Genomic DNA, 15,778 nt, shown 5'->3' on the forward strand with positions numbered 1-15,778 from the left:
ATATTTTTAAGTAAGTAATTGTTTTTCTTGAAATATTTCTATCTTAATAGCCCTGATTACTGCATACCCATAGATAAAAAGAAAAAAGAATGAAAATATGATTAATTAACTTTGATTTATATATTATAATAAAAATTATATCACTTTTGATCTTCAATTTTGTATTTAACTAACCTTGGGCTATGTCTGGGACCATTAGGATAGTGATGAGGATGAATTGTCATAAACATCACACAGAGCATAAAATTAGTAGTTAAAAGATGCTACTCTTTCTGTCTTATAGTGGTTCCTTCACCAGAACCCCTCTCCTTTGGTGTTACCAGGGACACACTACTATACTGTATTTTTCATGCTCTCTCTAAATGTAGCCTATTAATTGCTTAAATTACAAATTTTATTTTGAGCTTAAAGGGTTGTTGTTCTTAAAGGGTGGTGTTGCTCAACATGTTGTTCTTTATTGTTTGTTAGTTCAAAATGGTTATCAAAAATCATGAAAGCTACTTTAAAACAGTCATAATACTGCTTTATTTCATTTCTAAAAGTAAATTCATTAACTTTATGCTATGTATTGTATGCACTGGCTATATAGCTGTGTACCATATTCATATTAGCTTACATCAGATCAGGCTTAAATTAGTATTATCAGTGTTAGGTAAAATATTAGAGTTGTTTGCAATTAAAGATGTGAATAGCTTATCTTTAACACCAGACCACTATTTGGATCCAATAAAAGTTATTGTTGAGAGAATGTCTATTATGTGCTTGTTAATGTTCTGATTGATGCATAGATTCTGATTCCACTTAGGTCTAGCTCCTCTAGAGTTGAATTTTGGGTTTCTGCTGTTCATGAGGGATAATGTACCTTTGATTCTAGTCAGGTTAGGTTCAAACTCTATTTATTGATTGCCAATCAGGTACAAAACAAAATATATCTCACAAATAAAAAAAATTACACTTTTTCCACTGACAGTTGCATGCAAAAAAAGAAGAAAGAAAGAGTAAATGTTCTTAGCCTTTCACATTAGAAATTTAAGCTTTGCATATGCACAATGGAGAGGGAGGAAAGCAGTCCCCAAGTCTGTCATGCACTAAAAACCCAAGATTTTTACCATTCTATCTATAATTTACTTTTCCTGCATATAATTCAACCATCTTTTGCTTTGGCACCCCCTCCCCCAATGAACCCCAAAGAAAAGTTCCACATACATATAAACCACATATATGGTGGTTATGACAAGATTGGACTGATGAAGAAACTAAAATGCTGAAAGATAGGTTTTGCTCAGAAGAGATTTTGGATTAGTTAAAGGGTTTATGTGAACTCTCTTTGGACCCTGAAATAAATACTGGCTGCCTGTCACAACTCCTCCATGAAGAGGCTGGTTGGGTCCTGGAAATAATGCTGCCAAAACCGTCTTGGTAATGAATATATTAGTAATTTGTGCCTATTTAGCTTATTGAATAAGGTAATAAATGCCAATGGCCCAGAGAAATGACAAGAAGCCCTATCAACATTTAGATTAGCTAGAAAAAATCACAAGGCTGTAGTAAAGAGGAAGAAAGCATTAAATGAAATTAGAGAGCAAGAGAAGTGTTTTCAAGTTTGTAGATCAGCCAGTATAAAGAAATTCTAGAAGTATTTACATGGCCACATGAGCAATCAAAAATGATCCCACAAAATTCAATAACAAAAATTATAATTAAAGAGTATTTTGCAAATTTTTTTCAAAATTTTGAATAAAATACAAAAAACTTCCATTACATGAACTAATATCACAAAAACCTTGATTTGGAATTACTCAGGAAGCATAAAGAAAAGTAACCTACTGGCTATTTTTGGCTGTTCAAATTCCCCCTGAGAATTGGCTCAGCCATTCAATGATTAAATAAAAATAAGTTTTTTTTTTCAATTGAAAGTATGGAGCCACATGAAAACTTAAAAGAACAGAAATTGTTCCTTATATGGGAGGAATAACCCCTCCTCAATACCTCACTCTTCATGCCGAAGTTCCTTTTTATATTTTAAAATTTTATTTACTCTAATTAAACAGCTCTTGTATTTCAGGAGTTGTTCTTAAATAATTAGTGCAAAAAGTAAAAAATAGTGTAAAGAGCAAGGTATCAAGAGGGGAGATCCCCCTCAAATAGGGTATAAATTCTGTTTGTTTTTAAGTTTTAATATTGCTCCTTGTGTTTAGTTGAAAAATAGAAAATCCCTCCTCCAAGAAAATTCTTCTTTGGAAGATTTTTTCCATGTTAGATCCCCTTACTCCCGAGAATTTCATCACTGCTGAAAATTCTCCCAAAAAAATTTTGTGGACAGTTCCGCCTGGAAAATTCTTTTTAGCCTACTTTCGTTTGAAAAAAGACTTATTAGGCCTATTCTTTTAATTTGTAATTGTTTTTCAAATCCTCAGTGGAAATATTTTCCTGGAAATTCTCTCCTTCCAATGTCTCAATGGAAAGTTTTCCCTGCATAAAATTCATCCATGGAGAATCTCTTGCTGAAAACCCCCTACAGAAAAATCCCCCCGACAATTTGAATTCCTTTGAAAATTTACTCTGGGTAATTTCCCCAGAATATCTCCACATGTAAAATTGGAATGGCAAAGAGAAAGTAAGTCAAATAAAAAAAGATTATATAAGAAGGCTGGTAAATTCTCCCATGCATAGTTTCCCTTTGAAAGTTCATCCCTGGAAACTTCCCTCCCCACAGAAAATTCTCCCCTTTAAAATCCCCCAACAGAAAATTCTCCCCTAGGAGAATATCCAGGCAGAAAATTCTCCCTATAGAAAATTCACTGTCCCAAAAAATGTCTGTTTACTTACAATAACAAATATTATATATAAACACTAGACAAAAATATTCAAAAATTGTTGCAAACAAAGGGAGGTACACTAGAAAAGCACTTGGGAAATTATTTTCTTCATTTTGTGATCACTCTATTCTTTTATTATCTGGGTTTCTTCCAATTCTGAAGCCTAAAGATCTCAAATATCTCAGGACTTATTATTTTAAATTTTCTTGGTACCTTCTGTGCCTCCCTCTGTGGTTCCAGCCCTGCATCTAATAATGCCATTTGGCCTCCTTGATTTACAGGAAAAAGTGACTGTGCTTGTGTTAAAGCTGTTGGAATCTGCAGGTCTTACTTTGCACCATAATCTACGTTATTTTATGTAAATAATTGTTAAGTGTGCAAGTTTACTTTTTTTTTGTTTTTTTTTTTGTTTTTGATGCACTCCACTTCTTTTTGTTCATAGTTGGTAATAAATAAATTGTTATTATTATTAAACCCCATAGCTTACAATTCTTTTCCCAGGGACTTGCAGGGTCGGTTGATCCCCAGAGACATGATTACTTGACATTTCAACAATGGTGGTAGAAACAGCTCTCTTAAAATTTTGATCAGATGACTTTTTTGGAAAAGAGGGCATTGGGGGGGGGGAGGAGGGTAATCTATTTGCCCTCCCTCAATTGTTTTGGTCACAAAATGGGGAAATAGAAGTGTATTTTCTGTTTGAGAAAGACCTCTCCTTATCTTATATTAATTTAAAAAAACTTTCCGAAAAATAAGTTTTTCAAAGAAAAGTAAACGCCATTTTAAAATTAAGCTCAGCAGATACAAATACCTTTTAAAATTCAAACTCAAAACGACCAGAAATTACTATTAAAGAATAAATGAAACCCAAAACGAACATAAATTAAATAAACAATCATAGCAAAAACATACAAAAAGTAATAATATTAATGAATAAATAGATCTTAAAGCAAGTAATGCTTAGATTGAATATGACAATCAAGCTTAAAACGAAAAAAAAAGTACTTTCCTATTGAAGTATAAATGAAACTTAAAACGAACAGAAATTAAATAAACAATCAATTCAAACAAACATACAATAGATATTAGTGTAAATTAATAAATAAATATTAAAACGAGTGAAACTTAAAATTGAATATGCAAATTAAGCTTGAAACGAACAAAAATTACCACAAACAAGATTTTGGGTATGACCTCCTTCTTTCACTGTAAAAGTCTAAAACCTACTGCGTCATTGGCGCTTTACTGAAAACCAATTTTATGACAAATATTTTCTTTTGTACTTAATATTTAAAATAAACATTAAAATTATAGTAACATTTTGAACTGATGAGCTTTCAGCAATTAATATCAGTATATATTAAATATTCAGTTTATTTTATTAGCTCTTTTTAAATTTGTTACATACAAATATAGTTCTAAAAACAACTATTTGGATAATGCCTCCTTTACCAACTGTAAATAAAAACCAAAAGCCTGTTATTCTAAAAGAAAAAAAAAATCCCATGCAGTATACGTCAGTTCATAATCGCTGAAGCTATTATGTAAACTGCAAAAACATTTATGGTGCCTAAGCAATAATCTTAATGTTTTAGTTCAAACATGAAAAATACCTGAAAATTTTTAAGTTAGTTAGGTTTATTGTTAGATAAAAGTGACTTGCTACATGGAACGGAAGCAGTAAACACAACCAGTTTTATATTAGGAAGTCAACAGTCAATAGGAAGGCCCAAAAAGCAAAAATTTGCAATTATTATAAATGATGATTCTTTGGAACCACCTGAACTATCAAACGTGATAGGACCGAGAGAACGGCCTGAACATATTAAATTTACAATGGGCGAAAATGAATAACCTGGACGACCAATACAGGCAGCTAAAGCAATGGGCATTGCTAAATTGTCTGAAGTAATCAGAATTCAAAATGAAGAAAAAAGACAAATGAGGTTAGAAGATATGCAGAAGACTTTTTTAAAGGCAAAAGTTAAAGGTCCAATAACAAAAAACATAATTTTACAAAGGCACTAATTCTAATTGAAGGTCTAATTCTTATTTGCATATATATATATATATATATATATATATATATATATATATATATATATATATATATATATATATATATATATATATATATATATATATTATATATTATTATATATATATATATATATATATATATATATATATATATATATATATATATATATATATTATATATATATATATATATATATATATATATATATATATATATATATATATATATATATATATATATATATATATATATATATATATATATATATATATATACATATATATATATATATATATGTATTTATATATACCGTATATTATGTGTCATCTGCTAGCCTTAAAGGTCTTTATTGCATGAAGCTATGGTAATCCATACTTTTCATCTGATTCATGGCTTTTTTTTTTCTCATTAAAAGTTTTTGCTAAATTAAAGTTAAAACAGTTTTTACTGTTTATTCATTTTCAGAGCAAAAAAGAAAAGAAAAACTTGAAGAAGCTGCGGTTGAATTGAAAAGAAGTAGAACTGATGAGGACACCTTCTTAAAGCCTAAGGACGGGTAAGTCATTATGTAGCAAAATATCTTGGAATGGGTATCTGCGGAATGGGTTTGAAAAGGAACAAAATGTCCTTCATTGCTCGTCGAGGAACTTTTGAAATTAAACACGTAAATTGTAAAAAAGGGGGATATGTCCACAAAAATGTTGCTGAAAACTGGAAAAAATATAGTCTTCATAATGTTATAGAGTATATTTTCTTAGTTTATTTTGATTTTTTTTTCTATTACCAATTCAAGGTTACTTTCGGAATGATAGTCGTATCTAATTAGTTTAAAAAGAAGATTTCAATAATAGTTGGATACGTCAGTGAAAGAGTGACCAAAGTTCACTTTTAACAAGTGTCCTAAAATGTAAACATATGTTACTTCTTTTTTTTTTTTTTTAATATTTTGAATTTTGAAAAAACAAAAAGCAAAGACCTTGTTCCTGTGTTGCTTATTTGCGGTATTAAATGCAAATTAGGAAATTAGAATAATAGATACAATTGGTCAAGAGCTTTTTTCATAGTTTAAGTAAATGTTGAGGAGATGGGGACACTAGACTGATATGCCTTGATTACTATTTTTGATTGTCACTTTGATGTCCATAAAACAATTTCGAAAAAAATTTCGATCTGCTACTAATGGACTGGTTATGAAAATCGATATACTGGTATCATTAAATCATAGTCAAATTTTTCTCTAATAAAATGGTGTATGTGTATCAGTCAGCTGTCAAAACTGAAATATTTAAAGTATTAACATGCTCAAATTTTAATGTCATTTGTTTCAAATATATATATATTTTTTTTTTTATAGCTTAATTCTTTTTGCTAGGAAGCATTACAGAGCGGCCCTTGACGAGACCCCTACTTATACAGGAGGATTATCGAAAGAGTACCAGGAGCGATTAGAGAAACGCCGAGAGCGAGATAGGAAAAAAGAGATTCGCGTAACAACTAAAGAAAGAAGAAAAAAAGAAGGCAGAGATTATGATAAGCATCGGGAGCGTCATGACAGACCTGAACGGGAAGAAAAACATCGTAACCGGCATGACGATTCTTATAAAAGTGATAGAAGGGATAGAGAAAGGCAAAGTGAAAGAGAAGTGGTCTCTGGGCGATACTGGAAAACTCCTAGGAGAGAAGATGAACCTTCAACTCCGAGATGGAAACTAAAAGGTAAGTAATTTCTCTCATATTTTTTTAATACAAAATACTCCAATAAATTGCCAGTAATCGGCGAGAAATGTGAGTTAATGCGTAAACAAAGCAATTATGATCGTTTTCGAGAAATTAATTAAAAAAAATTTTCCACAAAATAAGTTTTCAAAGAAAAGTAAAGAACTCCATTAAACCAAAAATGAGCAAAAACTAAAATCAAATAATCTACAAAGCGTGAAGCTACCATAAATCAGCATTGATAAATAAATGAAACCCAAAACGAACAGAAATTGCAATAAATAACCAAGTCAAACTCAAAACGAGTAGAAATTAACATGAGTAGGGCTCAAACTGTGCTGTTGAATCCACATGCTGCCATAGTGCCTGGCAACCGTGAAATAAGAATTTGTGGCATTTTTGTTTAAGCCCCCATGTGTTTGGGGAAATGGTAGGCGTGGAAGGGGTGTTAGTAGCCTTCCAATCACTTTCGACTATTAAAAAGGGCACTAGCCCTTTGAATTTCCAATTGAATGAGCCTTTTTTGAAGATTCTACAACAACACTTTCTATAAAAACCTTATATTCCCCCAGGGCATAATTTACAACCCTTACCCTTAGGGCTGTGGGGGAGTGTCCTCCTCAAAAGCATAATTCCTATCTGGAAATCAACTACGCTGAACAAAATGGCAATATCAAAATTTTGACTGGATGTGTCTTGGGAAAATGTGGGCGTGGAGGGGGTGTTAGTTGCCGCCCCGTCACTTTCCACTATTAAAAAGGGCACAAGCCCTTCCAGTTTCGAATTGAATGAGCCCTTTTAGAAGTCTCTATGACAACTTCTTCGATACAAATTGCCCTGGTCTAAAGGAAAAAAATAATAAATATTACATTGTGCCAACATTGTTCTTATATGCCCCCAGGGCATAACTTAAAACCCTTGCCCTGAGGGCTCTGGGAGAGTATCATCCTCAAAAACATAATTTTTATCTTAGAATCAACTACGCTGAACAAAATGGCTATCTAAGAAAGTTGATTGGATGAGTGTCGGGAAATAGTGGGCGTGTAAGGGATGTTAGTTGCCTTCCAATCTCTTTCGACTATTAAAAAGGTCACTAGACGTTCCAATTTCCAATCGAATGAGCCCTTTTCGTAGTTTCCACTACAACTCCTTCGATGCGAAGTGCCCTGGTATGAAAAAAAAATAATACATTGTGCCAACATCATTCTTTACTTAGGCAGCGCTATTGCGCTGCCTTTGATAGAATGGGATTCTGAATTTCCCAATACGTTCCTGAGTACCATCTATGCTCTTTACGTAGGTGCAGAAACATACTTTTATTAAGTATCAGAATTCTCTTTTCAAAATACTGATGCTTCCACTTCCATAGAAAATTTGGTAATTCAAAGTGAAAATCGCTTATTTGGAAAAAGAACGGGGAAGTGTCTTTTAGAAATTGCTAAACATGTGGTAGTTTTCTAACACAGGAAAATTTCGTGTTACTAAAGTTTTTGAAATGAAATTGAATTTAAACATTTTTATTTTTATTTTTAATTGATCTGTTTTTTCCATCTTAAATATTTTCTATTTTGAATTTAAATATATTCTGGTTTAGTTTTGGAATCTGTGGCATTTTTATTGTAAAATCAATAGGAAAAAAACGAGGGAAACAGGATTTGGAGAATTGCTAGATATTTGGTAGAAAACAATATAGTTGGTAAAAGTGTTGAGATGACACTTACATTTTAGTCTAACTGCTTTAATTTTAAGTCCCACTGCTTTTGCTTATATTTTAAATACATTCTATTTTGAATTTTGGTTTGACTACTTTCTACAGACCCTGAATAAATATGTATATCCATATATCCTCAGTAGGTGTTTTCTTAAGGGATCGGCACCATCCCCGGAAAAATATTGAAAACTAAAGCCTCTTTCCTGTGAGCAGTTCCTTTTTTTGGGCTTTGTTGCATTGTTTATGACAAGGTTAAAGTTTGTTGTACAGTGTGGTCAAAATATGGGTATATTTGATGGTCATTTAAGCTCCTTCTCCGAAACGTGGCACAAGGTAAAAAAAAGAAACGGCCGTCTACAAAAGGTCTAAGAGTTGAGCCTCTGTAAATTTGTGCTGCCCTATATTTCCTCGTTTTTTCATTAAAAATTTCTCAGCCTTCTGTATCACAGTAGATGGTGGGTTTTTTGGATTCTATTGATACAAGCTGTCGTAGTCAAGACTAAATCCCAACCAAATGGTGTCCGTGCTTGTAAAATTAAATGAAAAGCTTGACTAGCACTTCTTAAATGCGGACATACAATTAGGCACAACTGAATTTGTGAAGCGTTTTGTGGGGACTGTAGGGGTTATGATCCTGTGATCCCTCATTTTGTCTTAAGTGGTGGCTATATCTTCCTATGTTGATCACAGCTGAGAAGAATCTACCCAAATTTTCAGATTAAACTAAAGGAACTCTCGTGAAGTTGCTGTAGTTTTAAGGTAGATAATTCTGATTCGTAGCCTGTATAAGCGTTGCAGATAATTACTTTAACAGCTCTTCTTGTAATGATTTGAATTGGTCGCTTAAGTAACCTGTTGCTATTGACTTAAAGGCCCCATGCAAAACTAGTGTATTCTAAAATTGGTCTCATGTAGATGAGGTAAGCACTTTTTAGTTGTGATACTGGAAAAAATAATGGATGCATTAAAATGAGAATACGTTTTGCACAATTTACCTTTTTAATGATTGCCTCAACATGAGCATTAAAGTAGTAGCTAGCGCTGAATGTGACATTGAGAATTACGCCCGAAAGTGCACATGAATAGGATGAAGGAGGACATACAAAATCTATTTGAGGAACTGACTGAATTGATGAATTCGTGGGAGCTCTGAACAAGACATTTCAGAAGAACTGATAAGTCGTCTACACACTCGAGTCTCTTTTTCAACTTAGAAAAAAAAGTATATCACTGTTAAAAACAGTAACGCTGTTATTTGTTTGCCTTGTTGGCTGCCGCATGTAAGTTCAGCCCATTCTGAGTCATTATATCCTGTCAAAAGAATATAGACACACTGGTATTGGTTTTGAAAGAAATTAAATGCTAAAAGGAGAATATGTTTGAGTACACCTCTAGTGCGTAAACGTTTGGCTCATATGGAATGACGAATAAGATCATAGGCCTTCGTCAGTCGGCTATGAGAAGATCGACCATCGCACCTTCTTGATAAAGGCACTTGTCGATGAGGCGGAAGTAGTGCGCTATAAAAGCAGTATTTTTTATATATTTATATTTTTTATATATCATGTATTTATTTTTTTATATTAGTGCCTTTTAGATATATTTATTGATATGGGTCGTGGGAACTAGAAGGAACTGTAACTTGAAATTGATGCGTTTCTTTACCTTATATTCCAGTTCTAGGGGAGAAACGTAAGCGTAACTTATTGAAACACGACATTGCAATCTGCTTCAAATTGATTAGGCCATTGGGTATATTTCTAAATTTTGGGAAGGATAAAACTGGTAGCATTTTGACGAGTGGAGTATATAGCATTTCTTTCTCGTATGGTAAATTTTATATCCGTCGAACGCACCAACAGTTTGTGGAACATTTTATTGAGGACCGAAATTCAATAGATAATGCTTTCAAATTTGAAAAACCTTCCGAAACATTGACTTCGGTTTTAGCAGAACATATTTTTCATCATTTAAAAATAATTCCCGGCCGTTTTCAATGATAAAGGTTTTACACAATGGGCTATGGAAGCAATAGAAATAAAGATACATGTTTTCGCGTTAATGGATTATTTGCTCTTAATAGAGAACTAAAGAGCAGTAATTAATTAAAATGAAAAAATACTAGACATTAGCAAGGGTCTATGGCCCGTTTAGCCCCCCCCCCCCCTCGCAGATTGTGATAAGACATAATTCTATGTTTTTCCTTTTTGACTGTGGTGTTTTAAGTAAAAAGCAAATTATTTCCTTTTCCAATTTTTTTTTGGGGGGGGGGGAGGGGGGACAGCAGCTGCAGCTCCCTACTACTACCTACATCTCATCGCCGCACCAAGGAACTTAAGACCAAAATGACTGTGCCCACTCCTTGACCACAGTCTTTTCAAAACTTTCCTGTTAATTTCTTCCCATGAAGCTCGTATAAATCCTTTCTTAGGATCTGTTTCCATCCCATTCGAGGACACGCTGCTTTTCGCTAGGCTCCAGATGGAGCGATTTTCATTAACCGATCGTGAGTCACCCACAAAATGTGTCTCTTCATTTTAAGCTTTCTTTCATTAAAGCTGCAGAAATTGGAACCAACCCACATTTTCGTGTAGCTAATTGATTGATGGTTATTCCAACGAATACATAAAACTATTGGCTACTTAGACAATTCCTATGGAACACGTATGATATGTCACCCTGTGATATGTCAGCCAGTGGTAAAATATGAAGACGAAAAACCAGCAAATATTTTGACAAGGACCTCCGCCAAGTCGTCCTCAGTGCTAAAAAAAACAAAAAAACAAACAAAAAAACAAAAAAAACAACAAGAATCTAACCTTTTAGAGTTCGCTACACAAGATCCGAAAAAACACTGAATGAAAGACCAAAGCCGAAACCAATGAAAAAAAGGATTTTACCGAAGAGATTGTGCAAGGATGTTTTGCCTAGCAATACTTTTTGCTCTTCTGCCATTTCGGTTTTCATTAAATACGTTAATAGGTTCTCTTAAATTTGATTGGGTTCAAATATCAAAAAAGACTTTTAGTATTAAATTGTTATAAATTGGGCTTAATGAAATGTCTCCGGTGTCCCTATTTATAGCCAAATTCCTGTTTATATATTTTTTTATCTCAGTTACCTCTTTGAATAGAATTACCTCTCAATTACCATAGATTCAAAAGATACGTCCTTAGTAATAAAATATCTAATTTCAAATCTTTATTATATCAGATTTTATCTGTTCAAGATTTTCACCAAATTTTACATATCTCACAAAGGTCTTTCCAACACGTTTTCCATTTAGCAAAAACTTGCTTATTGGAGAAATTTTTAAAACTGGAATTTCAACAGTTCCAACAAAAAAGGATATTCCTTCCTAGATTTTGTCCTGGCCCTGTATTGGAAAATCTATCCTCTAAGGTCTTTACATCCAAGGAGCTAAGTATTCTTTCAAAAGGACCAAAATTTCCAATAGCTCAAACAGCCGTAAAAAAGTCAGAAATTATTACGGGCGTGGAGTCTGCTATTTTTAGCTCTCGAGGGGAGGTTGAAAATCCAGACCTACTCAGAGATGAAATTGCAAAGGCCATCTTGATTATAGGCCATCTTTGTCGCTTTCAACTCAGTCAAAAGAAGAAATTAAAATCCTCCGGAACTTAAAAAAAGATAAAAACACAGTAATTGCAAGAGCAGACAAAGGAAACACAGTAGTAATTATGAATTCTGCAGATTATGAAATGAAAGCAAATACCCTTTTAATGGATAAAAATACTTACAAAGAAACAAAAAAGTTATCCCACAGACAAATACACACAGCAGTTGAGAAAAGAATTAAGAATTTTAAAAGACAGTAGACTAATTACCCCTCAAATGTACAAAAAATTCTACCCCAGGGGATGTTCAGCCCCAAAGTTTTATGGTCTGCCTAAAATCCATAAGAAAGATATTCCGTTACGTCCTATTGTAGCATGTTTTAGCTCTCCAGCTACAGGTGTAGGAAAGTTCCTGGCCACCATTTTTAAGGCTCTTTTAAGCACACAGAAATCTTATATGCAAAATTCTAGAGATTTTGTTGCTAATTGAAAATTTGAAAGAATAACAGAAAAAAACCTCTTATTGAAATTTAATCCAGGCTCTTTGCATATTCTTTGTGACGTTCATAAATATGAACAAATCTTACAACGAAAATAATAGGAAAAGTCTTCTCGGTCGGATTACGGAACTTTGGAAATTGAAACAATAAAGACACTTTTTTGTTTTTGCAACAAGTTTTCTTCGAATTTTAAGTTCCGAGATAAATTTTTCCTTCAAATTATGAGCCTATCCATGGGCACTGTATTGTCTCCTTATTTGGCAAATTTTTACGTGGATTCCATAGAACAATCTGCTTTGAATAGTTTCCACTTAAAACACTCGCTCTGGTTACGTTTCGTTGATGATATTCTTTTTGCTTGGTAAAATGGACAGGACTCTCTTAGAGATTTATTGGTACATTTAAACTCTTTTGATTAATACCTCCAGTTCACAATTGAACTAGAAGATTCAGGAAAGCTCCCTTTCTTGGATGCTTTGATTATAAAAAAACACTCCTAGCCTTGAATTTTCTATATACAGAAAGCCGACCCATAATGATCGGTATCTACACTTCTCGTCAAATCCCCTCCTTCTGTTAAAAGAGGGGTAATAATCTCTTTAGTCGACAGAGTTTTAAAAATCTGTTCACTTAATCATGTAAATTCTGAATTAAAATTATATCAAAGATATTTTATTCTGCAATCGCTACCCAATAAACCTTATTGAAAATATCATAGATAGACAATTAAAAAAGATAAAACAAGAAAAATGGGAGCCCGTCCCCCTTGATTCAATCGTTCTGGCAATTGAAAAAAAAAATTTTCACCACTCTGCCATACATTTCAAAACTTAGTGATAAACTTGGAAAAATTTTAAATAAACACAATCTCTCTGTTTCTTTCAAAAGTTGAACATTTTTTAACTCATGAAAAGATAAAACTAACCATGGACTGGGTAGTGGTGTCTACAAAGTCCCTTGCTCATTAAGGAAATTTTACATTGGTAGGACCCATCAACAAGTTGGTGAACGTTTGCATGAACACAGAACTTCAATAGATAAGTCCCTGGGATTGAAAAACAAAAATGACAACTTTGATTCCGCATTGGCCCAGCATATTTTCGAAAATCCTACACATCTTGTTCTTTTTGAGGAGGCAACTTCAATATCTACTGTAAATGGCCTACCCAATCTTTCAAAGAGGTAATTAAGATAAAAAAATATATATAAACAGGAATTTGGCTATAAACAGGGACACCGGAGACATTTCATAAAGCCCAATTTATAACAATTTAATACAAAACTTTTGATATTTGCACCCAATCAAATTTAAGAGAACCTATTAACATATCTAATGAAAATCGAAATGGCAGAAGAGCAAAAAGTATTGCTAGGCAAAACATCCTTGCACAATCTCTTCAGTAAAATCATTTTTTTCATTGGTTTCGGCTTTGGTCTTTTATTCAGTGTTAGTTCGAATCTTGTGTAGCGAACTCTAAAAGATTTTTTTTTTTTTTTTTTTTTTTTTTTTTTTTTTTTTTTTTAGTACTGAGGACGACTTGGCGGAGGTCCTTGTCGAAATATTTCCTGGTTTTTTGACTTCATATTTTACCACTGGCTGACAAAATCCTCGTTTTCTCACCCTTTTTTGGTTTTATTTATCATTTATTATTTCCTTTCCTCTCTTAGCTTCATAAGTTATCTGTATCTAAGCCTGGGGGAGTTGCAATTTATCAATGGAAATCGGGTTCCAAAAAACGGGCTCCTTGGCCTGTAAAAGCACACTTAGCGAGCTAGAATCTCTTGCCTCTCTCAGGTGGCCTTATAAGCTTTTCGTCCTTGGGAACGGCCATGCCATTTGGAAGCGGGCTCTTGTAAGTGACAACCCAATTTGCTGGCGGTGGCTCTCTTCCCGGTCGAGTAGTAATTTGAACTAGCATATCTTACTAAAGGCAGTGTACTTTGTAGTTGGCAGTTCGTAAAAAAAGTAATGTCAACATATTGACATATTTACTCATAGGTTATGAATTTGACGTCTTAATCAAGCCTCCTCTTTACGATTAAGTTGTATAAGTTGGTGTGACCTTTAGGGGGGAGGGGTTAATTTGATGGTTATAAAATGAGGTTGAGATTTTCTCTAACTTATAATGACCACCATTTTGAAATGAATCCGGAAAACCAAAGAAATAAACACTTCTTGAGACTTCTTAATGGGGATTCTGTTCTTTTTTGAAAGGGGTGTAGAATAATCAGAGTCAGGATCCTTCGACGTAATGAATTCATTGTTTTATTCTATCCAGATCTGATAATATTCGTGAGGGGTGAGGTGTCCCCATTTTTGAATCGAGTAGAATGCTCTATGAAAATTACTGTTTGTCGCTGTATCTGACCTTTGTGAAGGCTAAATGTATAGAATCAGCGTAACAATTAAAATATAAACGATTACATTTCCACCTAACTCTGAAAAAAACTTTTAATTTGAGCCGTGTATCACTCTTTACCATATGCTGGTACTATATCCCGCAAACAAGAAGAGGCTAACCGAAATAAATTTTTAACTCAGCTAAGTTTGCCCGAATGAATATTTAATATTAGATTTGGGCTTATAGGCTCACAGAGGTTTGATTCTGGGTTTTAATTTCGGGCCAAAAACTTAAGAAGCGTATTTATAAGCTATAATTCTTCCATGGGAGATGTCTGTGGGATCCCGGCTTCCTTCTTTGTACTGGTATCATAGAGATGAATTATTAATTTCGCTGATATATCGAAAGTTGTAACTGGAGGGAGCGGTAAAAGTGAAGGGTAAAAATAAAAAAAGAGGGAATAGGAAATGACAAACTGTCAATGAATGTGTATTCACAGCTTAAATATGCAGCTTTTTAACTAAACTACGTCCATAAACCTTCACTACATCAACTCATCCATCAATTACACTACATCAATCATATATGGCCTATTAATAGAGCTTTGGGATGAAATTAAAGCGTGTAATATTTGTTTTTCTCAATGTTAGCATTTAAGCCTACTATGGGCTCAGATGTAGTATTTATGAAAAACGTGGACTTCTGTAAACTTGGTAGTGTTTTACATTTTAATTTTAGATTTTTTATATTTTACTAAATTTTAATTAAAAACTTTACACCATTATTGAACTTTTTGGTGGCTTTTAGTCCCTTTTTGCCTTGGGCATGTTGTATATTTTTACATTGTTATGGTCCGATTTATTTTTATTTAGGTTGTGGGTGAAGTCCAACTTACCGAATTTTAAATAAAAAGCCCTACACCATTATTGAACTTTCTGGTGACTTTCAGTCCCTTTTTTCTTTGTGCATGTTGTACATTTTTACTATGTTATGATCCGACCTCTTTTGTGTAGATCGTGGGTGCAGTCGAATATCCACCATCTCAATTTAACAGAATAATGTTTTCTATTTCTC

General features: G+C 33.2%; 1 protein-coding gene across 1 annotated transcript in view; it reads left to right on the forward strand.

Moving 5' to 3' along the window:
* The window catches only part of Prp16 (ATP-dependent RNA helicase l(1)G0007), a 132,956-nt gene that overhangs the window by 5,351 nt on the left and 111,827 nt on the right, over positions 1–15,778 (forward strand). Inside the window, exons 2-3 of the mRNA XM_089096641.1 lie at positions 5,326–5,416; positions 6,233–6,576. Of these exons, the coding sequence (XP_088952767.1) occupies positions 5,326–5,416; positions 6,233–6,576 (435 nt within the window). The remainder of the gene's footprint in view (positions 1–5,325; positions 5,417–6,232; positions 6,577–15,778) is intronic.

Source organism: Artemia sp. Qi Xiang Cuo, chromosome 11, assembly GCF_049724085.1.
Source record: "Artemia sp. Qi Xiang Cuo chromosome 11, ASM4972408v1, whole genome shotgun sequence".
Classification (NCBI taxonomy): Eukaryota; Metazoa; Arthropoda; class Branchiopoda; order Anostraca; family Artemiidae; genus Artemia; species Artemia sp. Qi Xiang Cuo.